This window comes from Anas platyrhynchos, chromosome Z (assembly GCF_047663525.1).
Source record: "Anas platyrhynchos isolate ZD024472 breed Pekin duck chromosome Z, IASCAAS_PekinDuck_T2T, whole genome shotgun sequence".
Taxonomy (NCBI): domain Eukaryota; kingdom Metazoa; phylum Chordata; class Aves; order Anseriformes; family Anatidae; genus Anas; species Anas platyrhynchos.
In genome coordinates, this window is record NC_092621.1 from 40,346,071 (window position 1) to 40,366,239 (window position 20,169).

Below are 20,169 nucleotides of genomic sequence, written 5' to 3' on the forward strand. Positions count from 1 at the left end.
GACACCCTCACTAAAACGTGTGGGCACACATTCAGCGTTTCTCAGGGGGGACATCCACCTCCCCCTGCCTCACACCGCCCTGACAGAGCTCCTTGTCTACAAATGCCTCCGTCTGCGCTGCTCTCTGTCCTCAGGACACGGCCGCGTCCCCTCCACGCCCCCCCAGCAGCCGGGGCCGGGCCCCTGCGGGCGGCGCCGTCCCCTCGGCCGCCACCAGCCGCCGGGGGGCGCCGAGCCGGGGCCGCCCCAGCCGCACGGCGGCCCCGCGTTGCCCCGGAAGAGCTCGGCTGGGCTCGGCACGGCACGGCAGGGCCCGGCACGGCTCTGCTGGGCTGTGCTGTGCTGGGCTGGGCTGGGCTGGAAGATGGCCGAGTCCCCGGAGGAGGTGGCGGTGCTGGTGCAGCGGGTGGTGAAGGACATCCGCAACGCCTTCGCGCGGAACCCGCACATGTGAGCGGCGCCGCCGGGACGGGCACGGGCACGGGCAGGGGCAGGGGCTGGGCACGGGGCTGGGCACGGGGCTGGGCACGGGGCTGCGGAGGGTCAGCAGTCGGTCCCGCACTGCTTCTCCAAAATGCCTCAGCGGTGGCAAGCCTGTGTTTTGGGAGAACACGCTGCTGCTGCTGCTGCTGCTGCTGCTGCTGCTGCTGCTGCTGCTGCTCTTCCCTTTCGTGCAGTCCAGGGGATGAAAGTAGGTTACAAGAGCCATGTGCGGCCAGACCGATGCGCTGTGTCATGCCCGGAGCGAGCAGGGACGGGCTGGGTGCCGCTCCCCCGAGGCGGGCAGGGGGAGGTCAGCCCGCCCGGCTCCTGGGACACAGCTCCCGTGGGGATAAAACAGGCGCCAGGCCCTTGGCTGCAGGCCTCCTGCCTCCGGAGCAGCGGGTTGCAGCCCCAGTGGGCATAGACCTGACTCCCTGCCCTGCCTTCCTCCTGTGCGCCGAGGTGGTCGTGGTCCTTTGCAGTCCCTGGCAAACATTGTCCTCTTCAACCGAGCGTCCCGTTGGTGCCACAGATCCAGCTTCGAATTCCTTAAATCTGGCTCCGCAGAGAGTAAGTGGCTTGCCCAGTGCACAGTGTGCATTCAGGACCTCATACTTTTGTCCCCAACTCTGATCACTCTTACAGTGTTTGTTGTCCCATGCCTCCGACACTTTGTTCACTTGCCCCCACTGCTTCTGTCGGAAGCAGGCTCCATGCTTTCTAGGGTTTAAACAGGGTGTTGTCTCTGGTGAACAATAAAAACACGTAAAAGTTCAATTTTGGGCTAACTAGAATGTTTTTCTTTCTCTTTTATTTATTTATTTTGAATTAGATTTGGAGCAAGCTTTCATAAGGCTGTGAAGTTTACTGGAAGATACTTTTACCCAGTCCCTACAAGGATAGGTCCTGATAAAATCATTGGCATGGGTTGTCCCACTGGAACTGATGGACTGCCAACACTGAACAGATCAGTGCATGCTTTCTTTATCAACTTTGCTTTTCTTATGCATGTGAGGTCAAACAGAATATAAGATTCACTTGTCAAAAAAGTACCCGAGTTGTGGGTGTAATTGGGAAGCTGAACTCTTAGATGGTAGCCCAGCATTTGTGTGTGAAATCTGAGGTGCTTTCTAGTTTGCAGACAACGATTTATATCAGTTCAGTTTGGATCACTTTTTCTGACTCAATTCACCATGTTCTTACTGTGTTTAAAAAACACTCTTCATTTTATGAGATTCAGAACTCTAAATCGAGGCGTTTTTTGGTATGATTGCAAATTTCTCTGCTGGGGACTGAGAAAGAAGTTTTCTTTGTTAAGTCCTTACTGATGTGAAACTCGTCTTGCTGCTGCCAGAGCTCAGCAGATGGTTGCACGTAACTTCTCCAGTCTCCATGCAGGTTAAAGAAGCTCTGTCATGACAGGCCTTCAGTGACAACCTTGTTCAAATCATCCACTGAGTTCTAGCAGCTTCCATCGTGTGTTTTGGGAATGTGAGTTACCATGATACATTGATCACCTGTAAATCCCAAGGTAATTCATGCAGGTTTTGGAACATGACCGGAGTACTTGCTTTTAGGAAAAGAATTGCAAGTACACCAAAAAATCATAAAATTCACCAGACAATAATGGAAAACCAGAGAATTTAGGGAGTGAAATGTTGCTTTCACAGTAGGTCATGCTTCAGGTGACAGCAAAGAACAGCAGCCCTCAACTGCTGTTTCCTTTGGTATTGTGAGCAGCTTGTATCCTGACCTAAACGTGGGCATCCTCCGTCCTGCAGCTGGCTTGTGCAGTTGTGTTGATATGACTGAGGTGTGCCCACGCCTGGGCCGGATCGATTCAGCCGGGTTAAGTGCCAGGTCCCGCTCTGGGGTCACAGCAACCCCAGAAGAGCTGGTGGTTGAATCTGAGGATCTGTAAGTTCTTTTCCAACCTGGATGATCCTACAATTCTGTGACCGGAGGCTGTCTGCAGAAGATTAGGGGTATTTCAGTCATTTACTTTTACAAGCGCTAATTGGGTCACTGGTGCCTGCACATGAGTCCTGCTGCAGAAGCTTTTTTTTGGGGGGATGTACGATGGAGCAAAGGCTGCCGGAGTTCTCAAGCAGTGCCTGTTGGACTGACAAAATGAACGGCCTGCCCTCTTACTTGCTCCTTTTGCAGACCAGAGGGGCCTTCAGGAGCAGCCAGCTGGAAAAGGTGGTGGTTTGTATGGATTGTTTTGGCCGCAAGTTAGGCACCCTGTCGTGGATAAACCTGCTCTTCTGGTATTTTAAAGTATAAATTCTGTTCCCTCTCAGGAACTGAATGCCACATATGGTTTCTGAACCACCCAGGTCATAAGAAGCAATACCAGGGTGTTGTAGACAGCATCTCTACCAGATGACAAGTCCTGGTTTGCATCTTGGGAAAACCGAGCAGTTACCAGATACACCACTTCTTGTGTTGCATTGTATCTTCACAATTTTCGTTGTGCCATGGTATGGTCCTCTGCCTCTTGGCTTGCTGAGCATGACCCCAGAGTTGGGGTGTTTGTTTGGTTTGTTGGGGTGTTTGCAAACCCTACCTGTCTGTCATTGTGGCATCTTCAATGCAGCGTTGTGAAATTTAGCTTTCCCAAATCAGACCTTTTTTACTTGGTAAGGACAGAAGGTGTGGGTGTGCGGTTCTCTGTTTTTTTGTTTTTTCCCCTTGCTCTTTACCTTTGGTGTACTGTCTATAGGCATTAGCTGGTAAATTTTAGTGGTTATTCACAGAGCTAATTAGCAAAGCTGCAGGTAACTGTATCTTTCTTGCAGCTGAGGCCCCATGTGTCCCAGTATGCAAGGCCAGACAAAGTTTGACCGAGGACTGTAGGTTTAAGATTCATAAATGAAATGGAGCCAGCAGTAAGTACCAAATTTAGGCTATAAGGCACCCTCTTGAAAGCAGCAGTCTGGAGTGACATTGTAGGTCTAATCTGACTAGCTTTGTGAAAACCTTAACTTGTTTTTTCAGTGGAGCAGCAAGCATTAAAATCTTTTTTTTTTATTTATATTTATTGCTTATGGTGTAGTGGGCAGTAAAATACAGAGTTTTCCTCTTCTGTTCCCAGGTGACGAGAGATGGGTAGGGGACATGGCTGTGCATTTGGAGACAGAGCCAAGCTGTTTGGGGATGTCTTCCCTCAGGTTACTTGTGCTCTTCGTGGCTTGTTGCAGTCTGACAGAACAAATCAGTTTCCTGAAAAAGCAGATATACTTGTTCTTTAACAAGCTCGTGGTGTCACTTTTGCTTTTAGACACTGAACTAAATCAGCGCATTCAGATTATCCAGTAACAAAATTAGTTTAAGGTAACTGAGTTGAGGTTACAGGGTTGGAGCGTATATGTAGGCCTTGTACTGAGAAAATTTAAGGTGGTTCTGAAAACCACAGCAGATTTTTTTTTTCTTGCCTGAGACCTGAGGAGCTCCCTTCTCAGCAACAGACATTTTTCTATGAAACAGGGCATAAAGGCAAAATCATTCATAATAGCAAGTATATAATAATATTGCTTTTGGTCCAGGTGAGTGTGAATAATTGACAGTCTTGTTTGTTTTTAAGAAGCTGTTACGACCACTCTTCCAACACTCATGCACACTAAAAGCTGAGGAAAAAGGAAAAATTATATCGCCCCTTGAAACTAAAAAGCTTCTGATGCTGCTGCTGTGTTTGCTGGTATGAATTTTTGTGCCCATGTTTTATTTATTTGATTTTTTTTCTAGAGGCATGGTTAATGTTGGTACTGTGAAAATACAAAGCAGGGACCTTGCCCATTCAAGATTTTTGAGAAAACCTGGTGTAACTTTTCTGGGTATGTTCAGAAAAGCCAGAATCACCAGAAGGAATCTTCTTAGATAGCATTTTAAAGATTTTGAATTCATTCTTGTTCATCCAGTCATGGATGAACATTACATTGAGGCTGTTCAGCATGTCTTGAAGTGTTCCTGTTTTTCTGTTGCTACTGCACTGGGGAGCTAAAATAAAATTTTGTAGAGGCACTTAACCAAAACCACAGCTAGCTTTTATATTGTGTCTGAATAAATTGTGTGGTGATAAAATATGTTTAGGCTTTTTTTCTTTCCCCCCTCAACTTAAATCTTTATTTGCACTTTAAAACGTGTTTGAATCACTTATTACTGAGTTAATTTGCTGCAATTTGGTGCAGAGGATGGCTTTCTCAAAACACATTTTATCATACCTGAAGTCTAGGAAGAAACAAGAGGGTGAGTTGAGAATAATGAGCACAGACTTCTGTAACGTCAGGGAAAAAGGTGATGAACTGGCAGGGAGCACTGCTTTTTGAGAAAAATAATTGGCAAATACTGCAAGTAAGTTTAATTATATTTCTTTCTGTTTGTTTGTTTTTTGTTTTTTTTTTAAAGAGATGAAATAGGATTAATACCCTGTCCTGAAGCCAGATATAACCGGAGCCCTATAGTCCTGGTAGAAAACAAGCTTGGTGTGGAGAGCTGGTGCGTCAAGTTTCTTTTGCCATATGTCCACAATAAACTTCTACTCTACAGACAAAGAAAACAATGGCTGAACAAAGATGGTAAGTTACCCAGATGTAGAATAGTATTTTACCTGATTTTAACACACATTTTCTATTTACCGTTTTTGGACGCTACACTGCCCCTTCTTGAAGGCAGCCTAACCTGCTCTGAAAGAATTGAGTGCAATGCTCTGACTTTATGTTGTGCTTCATGGTGACACGAACAAGTTGTATTGCTGCTTGGTTGACAATGCAAATCCTTCCTCTCTTGCCACATTGGAAGGTTGAGAGGGAAGTGAGTTATTCCCATTTCTGTGTGCAGAAGGAAGTATGCCCTGAGACAGAAGGGCAGTTATGGAGATGTGTGGATTTGAAGTAAGAAAGAAGTGCAATGTTTTTTGGACTTAGGGGTACCAGGAATCATGTGTCCAAACAACTTGGTAATTGTAAAACTCTATTCCCTTTTTCCTTTTTTTGTTATTGTTGTTCTGTTTTTTAATTTGTTTTACTTGCATGAAAAATACTTTTCTGTATATTGTCTATTTTGAGTGTGTGGTGTTTTTTTTTTAAATATTTTTTTTAAAGATTTATAAGCAAGTGTGACATGGGATATTTGACTCTTTACAAAGTAACTTACTCTGTTTAAAACAAGAATGAAAAAGGGTAGCTGTAGTTTAGGAAACTAATTTTTCTGTTTATGGCTTTAGGTCTCTTCTAAATGGCAGTCAGCTTAAAAATTTTTCTTCCTGTATGTTTCTCTCAGTTGGATTCAAACTTACTGGCACACTGCTCCTTTTAGGCAGGTTCTTGTGCTTTCTTGTGGTGACACCGTCTGTCTGGTGCATTCCTGTCTGTCCAGCAGGAATGGCAAGGGAGTTCTGACTGTTCAGAAAGCGTCCCTACTTTCCTCACAGATGAAGCATCTCAGAATCTCTTCTCTGAAAACACAGGCCAAAATTATGCATCAGAAAACAGGGGAAGTTTATATAAGTACCTGTTTGTCTATTGAATCTTGTTTGATTTTCTTCCTTTGAAGAGTAACTCCCTTCTCCTTTGTTTCTTTAATTATGAAAGCCAATGTCATGTGTTTGAGAAGAGATGACCGACCGTATTTTCATGTCTTCTGAGCAACTCCTGTAAACCATGACCAGGACCTCACCTTGTTAGTAGCACGTTTAGAAGCAATGTCCAGCTTACAGCATTTAGCATGCTGTGCCCTTAAAAGAGTCTCACGTTCGATAGGAAATTCTAGTGGAAACTGAACTACAGTGATGGAGGAAATGAAGGTAGAAGTCTTTCCCAGACGGACCTACACAATTGTTTTTAACATAGGTTAAGTAGTCATACAGTATCAAGAGACATTACCTTTTCTGTACATTTGAAATGTAATATCCTCAAGAATTTCCTTCTGAATTCTTTTTTGTAGGTAAGACTTCATAGTGAGAATTTGGCAAGGTAGCTGTTTTCTTTTGAACATAGTGAAAGTATAAATTTATTGCTGCTGCAAACCCAATTGGGTGTTCTACTGCTATTTGTAATAAACAGTGGTTGCAAATACAGTCTCCCGTTACCTCTTCTGTGTTGTCTGAATTACCATAAGCCGTTTTAGGTAGAACGAAGAAGAACAGGGTCCCGATTAAGGTGTATGATTTCATCTGATACTCTTCTGGCAGGATCCTAGAAGAAGCCAGTCCTTAATAACTTACTGAGAGATGTTTAATTTTATCATGGCTTCTTTTGAAAGCTTGAATGTTTTCTGGGATCCAGGATCAAGAGTACTTTTTGCTATTGTTCTAGTTTAGAAGTCCCAGTTTGATAATATGTTTTTATCCTTTCTCCAAATTGTTTTAATATATGCATGTATATTATTTGTGCACATCAACAAGACAGTTGTCTGAAATCGCTACATATCTTCTCCTTATTCAGAGTATCATTGTGAACATTCCCAGAATATCCTTACTTCCCATAAACCTGCAAGTCCACTTCTAAAGCAGTGGAATTTTTTCTTCTAAATTCTTCTAATTTCTTTTCTTCTAAAACAGTGGAATTTTTTTTTTTTTTTTCTTCTGAAAAGCTCATTAGTGTGATACATGTACAGAAATAAAAATCTGGATACAGTCATATTTGAAAAGAAAACAAGCTAAAAATATACAGTCATTGTTGCCCTCTTGCATCTGAGGAAGCTTTTAATGTACAGAATGATACCTATTTTGTGAGCATCTGTGATGCTGTATTTTGATTAAAATGTATCCAGCAGAAAGTGCTTTTAAAATTTTAAATAAAAGACATGTTGAGTTTTGTTATTGACACAAAGAGAACTATCTGGCAACTCCTACCTATGTGTGCCAGATCTGTCACATGACATTGCATGGAAAAACTCAGAGGTTACTAAAATTGTGTCATTTGACATCTCTGGCTCAGAATTCGTATTTCGTGAAATCTACATCTGCTGTTTGTTACAGCAAATGTCAAAGTAAATTGGACTGAAAGAAATGGTTATTGCTTGGAGACTTTCCTTTTGTCTGCTTCTTTCCTTTGATTATGTTCAGGATACGGTGATTTTTAATTTTTTTTTTCCAAACACTTCTGTAAAACAAAATGTTAGATAAGCTAGTGCTTAAATTGTGCATGTCTTGGTGCTGTTTCAAACCTTGGGCAATACCAGAATAATAACATTAATGTGAAATCATGACTGTAGGACAAACGATCTATATTCTTCTACGTGGAGTTATGTAGTCTCTGAAAACTGTTTCTTAAATGATCGATATAGGCTGTAATAAACTTCATTTAACATATCCTATATGTCATAGACTATATAATGATGGTACCTAATAATTACTAAAACAATTAATAAAATTCAACCCTAAAAAGTTCAGACTTTTTAATGTCCAAGTTCAGCAGTCTGTAATGATGTCTTTTGTCACAGTACTCTGTTGTTTCTCTCAGTTTCATCTTATCACACATTTTGCAGTCCCATTTACCTTTCACTTCTATAGCAAATACCTTTTCCTCCTATAGCAAATAAAAAAGGTCCTGAAGGCAGATCTCCTTATTGCGCAGTCCTGGTGCCTTGACACTTCTGTGATTGAGCAGAAGCATTGGACCCTTTAGATACAGCCTGCAGACTTGTTTGCAAAGTGATAAGCAGCTGAAAATGAAATGCATGATAAGTGTCAGTCAACCTAGATCTGGCGGTTGAAACTCTTCACGATATGTTTTAAAAATTGTACTACGCCAGCAATCTGCTGGCAGTTTAGTTTAAATAGAAGGCAAGACTAAGATGGATGTGGCTCATGTCTAGGGGAAAAGCAAATACTAACATTTTGTATGGGGTTCCTTCTTTTCTGTTTGTGTTGTTGTATTTAATAAACACCAGCTGGGGAGAAGGTTGGTTGAACAGAGTAACAATGCAGTTACTTAAATATAGGAGAACCATTTTTGTTTTTTAGCTTTGGGTTGTGTTTAGCAGCAAAGGTAGTAATTGCTGGATTTTTTCCTTCAAGAAGCTCTCAGTTGCCCTATAGGAGGTATGTGAATTTGACATAAAGAAGGTTTATGTTACCTTGCATAACATAGTGGGAAGTGATTATTAGCTGTTGACCCATTGCATTTTGGAAGGCAGGAAGTGTGTTACTATATGTTAGTATTGTTTATGACTCAAGGTAATAATAACAGAATAATTAGTGTTTAAATGTGCATATTGATGACACGTACAATCTATAGACTTTTGTAAAAGGTAGAATAACTGCTGATATATTAAGAAGGTTAAATGGAAAGTGTAAATGAAACGACCATAGCTCACAATTTTACTTCATGTTTCTTATACATCTGCTTTTGATTTGCTGAGTGTTGCCAATGCGACTTTTTGAGTGTACAATTAAAACCATAGCCAGCAAAACACTTACTAGGTGTTAAATTTTACATATGTGAGTAATCCTGAATATTTTATTGTGGACACTGGCAATTTATCCGTGTAAAATTAAATAGGTGTTAAATAGGTGTTGAAGTACTTTGCTGTCTCAGAGATTGAATAAGTCAAAGAAAAAGCTGTGTACATTTAGGCATCATATAAAGAAAAGTGGTTGCACATCATAGGTGTGCTTCATGCCCCAGCAACAAATAGGTCTTTAAACAAAAAAAAATGTCATTAAAGTCAAAAACAAAAACAAAACAAAAGGGCAAAAAAGAGAAACATGAAAAAACAAATTCAGCTTAATTCTTTAATGTAATTTTTAAAATGTCACCGTTAACAGCTCAGTTCAAAATTGTCAATTCAAAATTATAACTTATAGGCAGGAGCTCATGAGGAGCACAAACTTGCTCTGTCAGACATAAGTGAACAAGTAGGTATGCAGTTATAAACAAAGCTATTCCACTTTTTCACACAGTTAAATAACAACTGACCTCTCTGAGAAACATCTTGGTTAAAATATAAATTAAGTAATTTTCCTGTCCATCTCTGAGAGCATATGATGTGTTTGAATCTGTCCATCTAGTTATTTATATCTCTATGTAGATATATCTGTATGTCTATCTATTCGTATGTATGTATACCATCTGTCTAGATAGATAAACAGGTAGCAGTCAGAAATTCCCAGCTGCAGACTTCTTAGATAAGAGTGGTTAACAATATAGAAGTCCACTATTTCAAATAGCCAAAAGGGAAGATATGGCTGATTTTGCTCCCTTTTAAATTAAGCTGTCTTTTTTTTTTTTTTTTTCTGGAATGAGATATAGCAGCGTTTTGCAGAGGCAGGCATCCATAGATGTAGCAGCCATGGGAGTGAAGATGTTAAGAAGGGAAGAGGTGGGGGCTAAAGGGATTCAGAAAGACCACTGCTCTTTGTGAACCATTGCTAATTTTTGTGTTTTCTTTTTCTTATACTCATTTTAGAGCTGGTGGATATCACGTGTACACTGCTGCTACTGAACCCAGACTTCACCACGGCTTGGAACGTGAGGTAGGTTGCCCTGAGCAAATGACATCAGAAAGACCTGGGCCTGAATATGCAAGTCAGCCATAAGCTCCGCTTTAAGTGGTAATTAATGACACAGCAACAGCTTCTCAGCGAAGGAGTGCTGAAGGAATGTTGAACATCTCTTTTATCCTGTATGCCTCACAGATAATTTCATACTGGTTTTGGTTTTTGTTTGTTTCATACAGACAAAGTTTACGCTGCTGCGCGTGAATACAGGAGTTAGGCCCCCCCCCTTTTTTTTTTGGATGGGAGTCCCATTCGAACTGCCACTTCTCTTTTTGTCCATCAGTTGAGGCAGGCTTCAACTGAGTTGTAAACTTAGATGGACGTATCCTTTTTGCTGAATCGCATAGCACCCAACTGATGTCTGCTGTCTGATTTCATTGTTCCCATTTTACCATTCGTTCAATATTATACCTGAGTCCTTTTGAGCAAACTGATCAATTTAGTACCACTACCAGTGCAGCTTGTCAAAGCTGAATAGCCCTTAATATACTGCAAGAGAAGGGGAGGAAGTTGTATTCATAGTGTTGTGAAGCAGATAATTTTTGTGTAAATCCTGCAGGTGGGAGAATATTTTTCTGCATCCCAGGTAAGATATGACACAGTCTAAAAGGAATAATTTAAGAGTGGTTAGAGGACTGCCAGGAAGTTGTTAGTGTCTAGGAGGGCTCTTGTTTAAAACAAGAAAAGAAAATCAAAAACACTTTTTGTTGTTAAACAAAAGTAGTAGTTCAATTTCAGTAGGAAAAAATGAACAAAATGACCTAGAAAGCTGTGGGTTGCTGTCAGCCCTATATATCACAAATTCATATATATATATATATATATATATATATATATATATATATGTTTTTTAACTGGTGATACAGTTCTGGAGGATTCTGCTGGGATCTGTCACTCTCTAGCATCTTGGATGTAAGAAAGGCAGGTGGAAGTGGTAGCAAAGGGCTTACTGTCTTGAAAATGTATACCCCCAAATAGCTGTCAAGTAACAAAATGGAGTTATCAGCATGTATAAACACTAGAGCTATTAGAGTAATGTAATGTTGTTGTACATAAAACTGAATTCAGGTTTTTGCTTTGTCTTTTTTTTTTGATGCAAATGCATCTATCCTTAACAGTCTGTGCATTTTTTTCTGCCTGACAGCTGAAAGAGTTCGTTTGGACATAGACGAGAGGGGTAGTTTAAAATTGCAAATGGAATAACAACATTAAGGAACGTAGGTGAAGATTGTCTCTTTTATGGCCTTTATGGTTTACCTCAGTGTGCAAAAAACTTGAGAGGATGTCTGTCCTCCTCTGATTTTTGGCGGGGTGGCCTGGTTGGTGGTTTGTCTTTGAAACACTGTGTCTCACTCAGAGAGAGGCTGATGTCATTCCAGCCATTCAGTAGCTGAGGGATTTGCCTCTGAGTGCTCTAGATGGGGTTCTGATGTGCCAAATCTACTCCTGCCTTGGTTTAGGCTGCTGCTGGGCATTGGCCCTTTCAAAGGGTAGGCACTCAATGGCACAACCCAAACCAAAGCACATCACTTCAGCCTCCCTACTATGCTGTGTGGTTCCGATCTCAGCATACTACAGATCAAGGCAGGCAGACATGGATGATATATGTGGTCACAGAGTAGAAGACAGGCTATGTTCTGCACAGATACCGGAGATAAATTTGTACTGTGGATTATTATAGGCAGGGAACTAATTGTGTGGGACTTGCACTCTGCTTGCAGAACATGATGGATCGGCCGTGGGATGATTGTTTTCATCTTGCAGAGGATGTTTTTTGTGCCAGATTCATCGTATGCTCTTGACACACAAATTCCCTGTTTTATTTGGAGAGGAAAAAAAGCATCATAGATTCTGAGAAGCCTAAAATAAAAAGAATAAGAGTTATTTACTGAATAGCAGCCCTTTCTGCAGAGTACTTTGTGTACAATCTAATAAGTTTATCATTTTAGGCTGAGATAATACGTTTCCTACATTGTATTCTCTGCTGAGAGCTTCAGAGGTAGTGATTGACCCAACAGCACTGAATGTGGAGAGAATGTGGTTGTTTGAGAGTAGGAAAAGGAAATCACTTCCTTGGAGAGGAGACAGGACTTGGCAGAGCAAGAAGACAAGTGGTGATGTGGAAGGCTAATGTGTATTTGAGTTCAAATGACCATCAAAGAAAATTGTATGTCGTTAGTGAAGCACAGGGGAACATAAAGCTTTAAATATGCTATCTGCTAGAACAGGTAATATAATATGTCTGTCTTGACTTTGGAGCTATTCGAAACAGCGTAATGTGCCTGCACAGGTTATTTTTTTTATTTATTTATTTTCATTAGAAGAAACTGGGAAGCTACAGAATGGCAGAGCCTATAACCTAAGCAGGGAGAACTGATTGAGAGCCAATTGTGTGGTGTAGGAACGCATGATAAAGGAGATGTGTCATTTCTTAGAACTCAGAGGGAAATTCCTGTCATACAGAATGAGCAACGAGGCATTTGCAGTTACTAATCATAACTTGCTTTATGTTTTTATGAGTTGAAAAATCTTTCAAGCTACTATGACCAAAATCTGTAAGTTATTACGAAAGAAATTGTCATAGGCATCATTGTTGTTGATATCGTTGCTTACATGTATGATTGATCAAATGTCAAAAGGCATCAGATAACAAGAAGCTCTGAAAGTTCAAATATTTTCCCATGAGATATCAGTGACTTCAAAGATGTCATTAAAGCATGAGGCAAGTGAAAAGCATTTCAGATTCTCTCTTACGGGAACTAGAATTCTGAAGGCTGAAGGGCTAACAATGGTTCATGTGGCAAAAAGTGAGCTGGAAGTTGTATATCCTAAATCTGGTATTTGCTTAAAGAGACTGAAAGAGGTTTATTTGGAGTTTATATTAATGTAGTCATACCTATGGTTTAAGTCGCTTACTTATGAATGAGGGTATCTCTTGAATGTAAATCTGTGAAGCTAAAAACTGTTTTTCTACCACAGCAGAAAATTTAAATCTTGCCTGTGATGTTCCTCAACTTTGCAAAACTCAGAACAAATTTAAGAGTAAATATGTTTGAGCCTATTTATTTACAGTTAATACTTTAGGATAGAAAGGGCAATATCCCCATGAGGAGTCTACATCTTGGAAGGTTGCTGTCCTGGTAATCCATATCTAATCTAAACCTGTACATGTTGCTTTTTTTTTTTTAATGCTGGACTGATCTAAACTGCTCTTTCTCTGTCCGTGTACATGCTTTTTACCAAAATGTCACCTTTTGCATAGCAATAATAGACTAGTTCTTCCACCTGCCACGGTGTTGCCATGCTATGTTCTGTTTCACACCACAGAGATGTTTTACTTGGTACGTAGGAGTTGTTTTCATAGTGTATTTCTTTCCCATCCCACCAGGATTTTTTTGTTTGCTTTTTTTTTTCCTATGCCCTTCGCCGACTATCACTCCTCTTGCTTAACCTGGTGCCACGCATATGATTGTGATAAACAACATCGTTTAAAAACAAACAAATGAACAAAAAGCCAAAATTGCTACAGCTTTATGCACGCTGATGTTCTGGAAGAGGCATGTTTCCTGAAATCAAATGGCAATTTTGGATCATACCGTATCTTAACTTCAAAGCAGCTATCTAATAAGTAGATTGGAGAATAGGAGATGGAAGCTAATGTTCTTGGAGTAACCAGTGACAGGGTGATGTCTACAAACATGCTTGAGAGGGGCAGGAAGAGTTGTAAATCTGGAAAGGCAAACAGGGTGTGGAGCAGGGAATTCTGTGCAAAGAAGGCAAAAAAAGTAAAATACAGACTTTCACTCTGCTATATCTGTTGAAGGGGTGTTCTGGGAAGGCTTTTGTTAGCTGAACAGTAAGTTTTGTTAGGGTAAATTCTTTTTTTTTTTTTTTTTTTCAACTAGAAGGTGTTTTATCTATGAATAAATGTAGTGATTTCTGCCTTTCTGGTGAGTTTGAAAAATATTTTACACACAGAGAATATTCCTCCCTTCCTTCTAAATTTAGGAATCAGTGATACTGTATCTTGAGACATATTTAAAAATTGCGTGTGAAAATAAGATGGGGGGGGGGAAGCTGTGTGGAAGAGTGACTATATTTTCAGATATACAAAATAATCTGAAGGCCTAATTTCAAGAAAGGTAACTCTATTGGCAGTCCTTGAATCAAAATAAAAAGAAGCAACTTATGTTATTAATACTCTTCTAGAGTGTGCAGATAAAAGCAACATTACTGTTAATAGGCATTATATGTAGCCCAAACTCCTTGGCTTTCTGATTAGTAACAGAAAATGTGATAGAGGCCACACCCAAAAATACAGTTGTTTCAGTGTTTTTTGTTGGTGGTTGTTAGAATTGGGAACCAACAGATAGAATGTATTAAGATAAACTTATTTGATTTGGATTTATTTTGTTGGGCCTGGCTGAATAGTGATGCCCATATATAACCAAGTGGAATGGGTCAATCCACCAAAGCCTTTGAATTTGACAGTGAAATTGTACTTTAATGCAAACAAAATGCCATGCTGTTTGTTGTTGGGATTTGCGTTTTGTTTTCAGGTTACATCTTTTATTCATACAAATTTATTTTATCTTTTGTAGGAAAGAATTAATACTATCTGGCACTTTAAATCCACTTAAAGATTTGCATCTTGGAAAACTGGCGTTAACCAAGTTTCCAAAGAGTCCAGAAACGTGGATTCATAGGTTTGTGTCCCTTGCTTTCTGTTGCTTTCCCAAACTTAAACACTCTTCCTAGGTGTTTTTGTTTTGTTTTGTTTTCTTCTGCGAGTGAGTTAAGCAGAGTGCTGGATGGAAGAGGACAACTAGAAATACAGCAGATTCTTTGAGCCAGTCACTGTAAAATTCAGTAAATTCAGTGCTTTAGCTTTTGAAGATGCTTCCCTTATGCTACACTTAGAACTACAATCATATGCCACATGATATACACAAAATATACAATCATCTGCCAATGTATGGCATATTTTTTAATGAGCTTTGGAGATGGGATCTTTTTTCCTAAGGGTTTATCATGTCTTGCAGGACCTAAAATGATCATCCTGAGAATTTTGTTTCCAATAGTAACTATTTGAGCATTGTGGGTTACTGTCCCCTAGCCCCCCCAACTTGTAACTCTATTGTTTGTCCACAGACACTTTGGAAAGAGAAGAATCTATAAAAGCTAATCTCTGTAACTAAAGTTGTCTTCTTTTCCTTTGCTAGTCTTTTTTGGTTTGGTGAATATGTTTTTATCATTTCTAATTTACACAATGCCATTAAATCACCAATGCTAAATATTAAAACCTAGACCACATTTTTGAAAAATGTAACTCCAGAATTACTGAAACACAGAGCTAACTATTTTAGTCATGACTGAGTGTATGTAAAATTCCTGTAGCACAGCTGAGTGAAGTATAGACACATTGCTCAATTTTGTGATAAAATTTCTTGGTATGTGTGGTTTTTTTTATATATATATTTTTTTTTTTACATTTTTATTCATCCTTTTACAGACAATTTTTAAGAGATTTGAATGGAAAACATTAGAAAGCAGTTCATAATGTTTGTATTTCACATGCCCAGTATTGGGATAACCGTGAAGTTAATATCCTATGAGGGGATTCATATTCTATCAAAAACATACACAAGTTTCAGTCTTAAAGATAACATGAATTTTGGGATTAGGGTGTTGTTGGTAAATTCATCTTTTTGAGTTTAGTGGATGTGCTCAAAATTCTGGAAGTTTACATAGAATGCAATACATGGACTATTACTAGGTGTTACTCACTTTATAGGGTATTATTACCTCACTTAGTTTCTGTTATTTTCTATCTTAGTGGTATTGATTTAGCAACAACATTAATGAGTTTCTGCAGTGTTGATTTTTAATTTTGTTACCCTTCAATGGCTTTTCAGCATCTTCATTCTGACTACTCATGCTGCGTGATTGCTTTGTTTGAAGCAAAAGGATTGCATAGAAATAATGGAAGAACACCCTGCAGTTTGTCATGGTTTAGCCTTTCCTATGTGGTAACTAGCAGTAGAAAACAAATTTTAGCATGTAACTAATGTTGAGCTTGGTGCCATGCATATTGTTATATGGACCAACATACTTTTATGAAACTAGTCAGAAGTTTGACTACAAGCTAAGTTGTAAGGTTCTTAGTATTTATTTACATCTTAGAAATAATGAAAATGTCTATCTCCAACTTTAATGCAATCTTAAATTAGGAATATTTTTATTAGTGTTATAATTTGTTGTTCTTTCTTGTTTGCTCAGAATAAAAAGGTAGTTTCGAGAATGAGATTTTCCCATTTCTTGCATATATGGTGACTGAAGTTTAAAAAAATAGTAGATGGTAATGTTCAGATTACAATTGTTCATTTTGTCTTCCAGTAGCTTAAATCTTTTTTTAAAAAATAACTAAGAAAAAGGCATGGTTTAAATAAATATCAATGAATAAGAATGTTATAAACATTCTTCAAATGAGACAAAAAGCAAACGGATTACTCTTTTTTTTTTCTGAGTATTATCTTTTTTTTACAGCTGCTATTTTATGTATGATGGAACTGCAAGGGAGAATTCTCAATTTTTATTTTTTTAGCTGACACTGTCATGAAATAATTATTAATTGCTTTTGAGACTGATATGAGTCAGTACAAAATAGAAAAAATCCACTGCACAAACTGAAATATGTCCAGCTTTCCAGACCATTTCCAGACCATGTGTTCTCACTGGCATTCTCTTGACACTTGCTGCTGCACAGATATCTGCCATAATTTTCAGTTCTCTGTAGAGCCTGCAGATGTACATTTTCTGTAGCACTGAGGACACCTCTCAAAATACAATCCTCATCTAAAAATACTACAAAAGCCAGTCCAAAATAAAATTGAAAAGCCATGTGGGAGTCTGTACATGTCTCAGAGACTTCAGATCAAATATGTATTATTTGATAGGAAAGACATTTGTTTCAGTTAAGCCCATAGTCACTGAAACATTCAGTCTTTTGCATTTTCTTTCTGCTGATGATGTACAGAAATTAATTTTGCTTGCAATGTGCAGTATTGAGAAGTGTAAAAAACACACATGAAGTACAGTTAATATCTCTATTGAGTCACATTTTTCTGCCTAATTTTTTAAACTTTATTTTAGTGCTATACAAGCCTCTGAAAGGAACTTGTGAGAAATCATGTGCAGACCTTGAATTGTTTTCCTTATTTGTTGTTTCTTTTTGTTTTCTTCCTGTATGCTGTAAGTAGCCAAGGCTACTTACAGTAAGCAAACAAACAAATACAGCTAAAGTTAAATTATATTGGAATGTGATCATAAAGTTACAGCTCTCAGTTTGGGAGCAGTTCAGATGGTTGCGTTTGCTACGTTTTCTTATTCAGCCTCTAATTACAGCATAGTTCAGATAATGGAAATCTCAGAAAAGCTTGATTGATTTATATAAATGCAAAAAATTGTTTTTCTCTAAAAATTAGTCTCTCATCATTAACACTGTACATCGTTTAACCAGACGATGGGTGCTGCAACATCTAATTCAGGAAAACTCCTTGCCCACTCTTGTGAATAAAGGAAACTTGGGAGCAGCACCTGTGGAGAGAATTCATCGACTAGTGCAGGAGGAAATGGATGTCTGCTCTGAAGCTGCTGGGAGATACCCAAGTAACTACAATGCCTGGTCCCATCGCATCTGGGTTTTACAGCATGTGGGAAAGCTGACTGTCAAGGTATACTGCAATAGTGAATAAAGTCTTAAATTTCCTTGTTTAAAAAAATATATATATTTTGCCAAGAAGATCCTCTGATATGGGTGGATAGTGTCATATTAAGTGAGTATAGACAGCTGAGCATGTTCTTAAAAAAACAGGCAAAACATTGCAATACATACTGGTTTGCATTTTTCTTGCCAGCATAGTCAAGTTATGCTCTGCAGAAGGAACAGATTTTTCCTGCCCATGTACGACGTTCTGTTTGTCTGTTGGTATTTAGTGTTGGTGAACAGGTAGAGGATAGGTAGGACTACGTGAGCTAAAACAAAGAAGGAACAAAAAGTGTTTCATAACACAAATCTTGAATTTCCTAATAGAATAAAAAGACAACACACGATGGATATTATTATGATAGTGTAACATGATGTCTTATTTTCCTACACTTACTCTGCTTCTCTATCAGGTCAGAGTATTGATGTATTAAGACAGCAGGAATTACAGAGAACATATAGTAGTTCTGATAGCTAGTTTCTTAACTCCAACAGCATTTTTTGGCAGCTATGCTTTTGGCATCTATCAGGCCATTCCAGCTCCAGCAGTATTGCATGGTGGTGAATATTTAATAGCACATGGTAGTATTTAAAATTTTGAGACCTATGGAAAATTGAATTAATTCAATGTGACAAGATCTAAAATTATATGGGTGGTTTTGTAATATTGTGGTTCCTAAAATGATAGGTGAATTGACTGTGAATTGTAGGCAGATACAGCGACACATCATTTGCATTTCTAACAGCACTCACAGTATTTTGCTGTAAATCTGTAGCAGAAGTAAGGGTGGAATTTAGAGATGGAGGTTGAGTCTGTAGAACTCTTACTGTTAAGTCTTATGGGCCAGCTATTGCTAGCAGTGGATGTTGTTTTGCTCATTTCCTGTTGTCACCTGAGAAAAATTAAAAATAGCTGTGTCAGATCAGTAGTAGATAGCAAGTATGTGCCAGGTTCCTTGAGGGAGACAACACAGAATTACCAAGTAAGATGTGAAAAGATAGGTATGGAAAGATCAGTGATACGGGATTGGGATAGCCTGGAGGTTAGAAATTAAGGTTAAAGAAATAATAGGAAATAGGCACTTTCACGTAAATCTTTGATAGCTTTTTTTAAAGCTTGGGGGAGAAGGAGGCAAAAATTGTTAACACTATTAATTAAGACTCAGTAATTTTATGCTTTATTTGACAGTAGTTTGGGTTAAAAGATTGGGTTAAAACCTTGAATGTTTTTTTGCACCTGCTTTTTCTTAATAATCAAAATAAACTCAGGTAGTTGCGTCTTGCTAGAATTCTTCTCAGAGTTGGAATTTTTGTGGTGGTTTTATTCATTGGCAGTTGTCAATGTTTTGTGTGACAAGTCACAAGTGTGCCAGTGGAGGAAAATGCTTAAATCTGTTAGATCACTCCCAACTCTATTTGCTTTGGCAGCCATCCCAGTTTCCCTATTGGTCTTCTCTTTAGCCTTGTTACTAAGGAAGTGATAGTTTTCTCTGGTTTTGTCCAACTGGCTTTCATAGCCATTGGCAAAATTTCACCAGGGCTGCTGATCATCTAAGTGGGCTTAACCCACTGGGAAAATCCCCATACTGAATCTAGGTATTTTTCATGGCAGCACTGATGCTCTCTTCAGAGACTGTACTCTTTAGATGGCCTAGCATTAGATGTTTCAGATGCAAGAAAATTAGGAAGATGTGGAACAAGAAAGATACAAAGAATCTTGAGATACAGTTTGTATCTATGTAGATTTAAAATGTAGAATTAGAAAGTGATTATTTGCAAGATGTGTCATGAGAGTGAGGAAAAAAAAAGAACAGGGTAAATGTGGATGTTACAGAATTTTACAATATAAATGTGTTTTTTTCTTGCCTGAGGTCTCATTTTACATGTATATGTTCAGCCAGTTGTGTGCTTAAGAATGATAAATTTCATTGAGATTGGGGGCTGAAACTGTGCAGAAAAAACAGCAGATAAAACAGATATTGTGGTTCTTCAGCCATTTATTTCTTGCTAGATTGCCTCAAGTTAGAGGACACTGTTTTATTTAGTTCCATATTTCTGCTGTGGTGAAAACTTTGCCAGTAGTATTAGGTTGTTCTTAATACAGTGGACAGAAAATAGATTCCCAGAAATATAATGTGTATGTTGTAGTATCACTGAAATAATACTTTGCAAAACCAACTTATCATTTATGAATTTATGTTGGCTAACTTTGGAGGTTTTGGGGGCTGGAGGCTGTTTGGTGTTTTTTTCTTTTTTACCTTTGTTTTTGTAAACCTAATCATTCTGCAGGCTGAAATTCAATTCAAGCTCAGGAAAAAATATATGAAATACTAGAGAGGAAAGTTTGAACCTCTTAAGACGATATTCGCACAAAATATGGATATGTCTTTATTCTTGCACTAGACATTAAAAAATATTT

At 38.8% G+C, this 20,169-nt stretch overlaps 1 protein-coding gene across 2 annotated transcripts in view; it reads left to right on the top strand.

Annotated features, from left to right (window-relative positions):
* The first annotated feature begins 231 nt into the window (after positions 1-231).
* Positions 232-20,169, top strand: part of PTAR1 (protein prenyltransferase alpha subunit repeat containing 1) — a 35,414-nt gene continuing 15,476 nt past the window's right edge. Inside the window, exons 1-5 of one of the 2 annotated variants that reach the window (XM_038170550.2) lie at positions 232-450; positions 4,891-5,060; positions 9,895-9,961; positions 14,587-14,691; positions 17,505-17,718. In XM_038170550.2, coding sequence (XP_038026478.1) covers positions 365-450; positions 4,891-5,060; positions 9,895-9,961; positions 14,587-14,691; positions 17,505-17,718 — 642 coding nt within the window. In that variant the 5' untranslated portion in view covers positions 232-364. Of the gene's footprint in view, positions 451-1,526; positions 3,657-4,890; positions 5,061-9,894; positions 9,962-14,586; positions 14,692-17,504; positions 17,719-20,169 lie in introns of those variants that run through there. The other variant, XM_072030981.1, reaches the window with a different exon arrangement.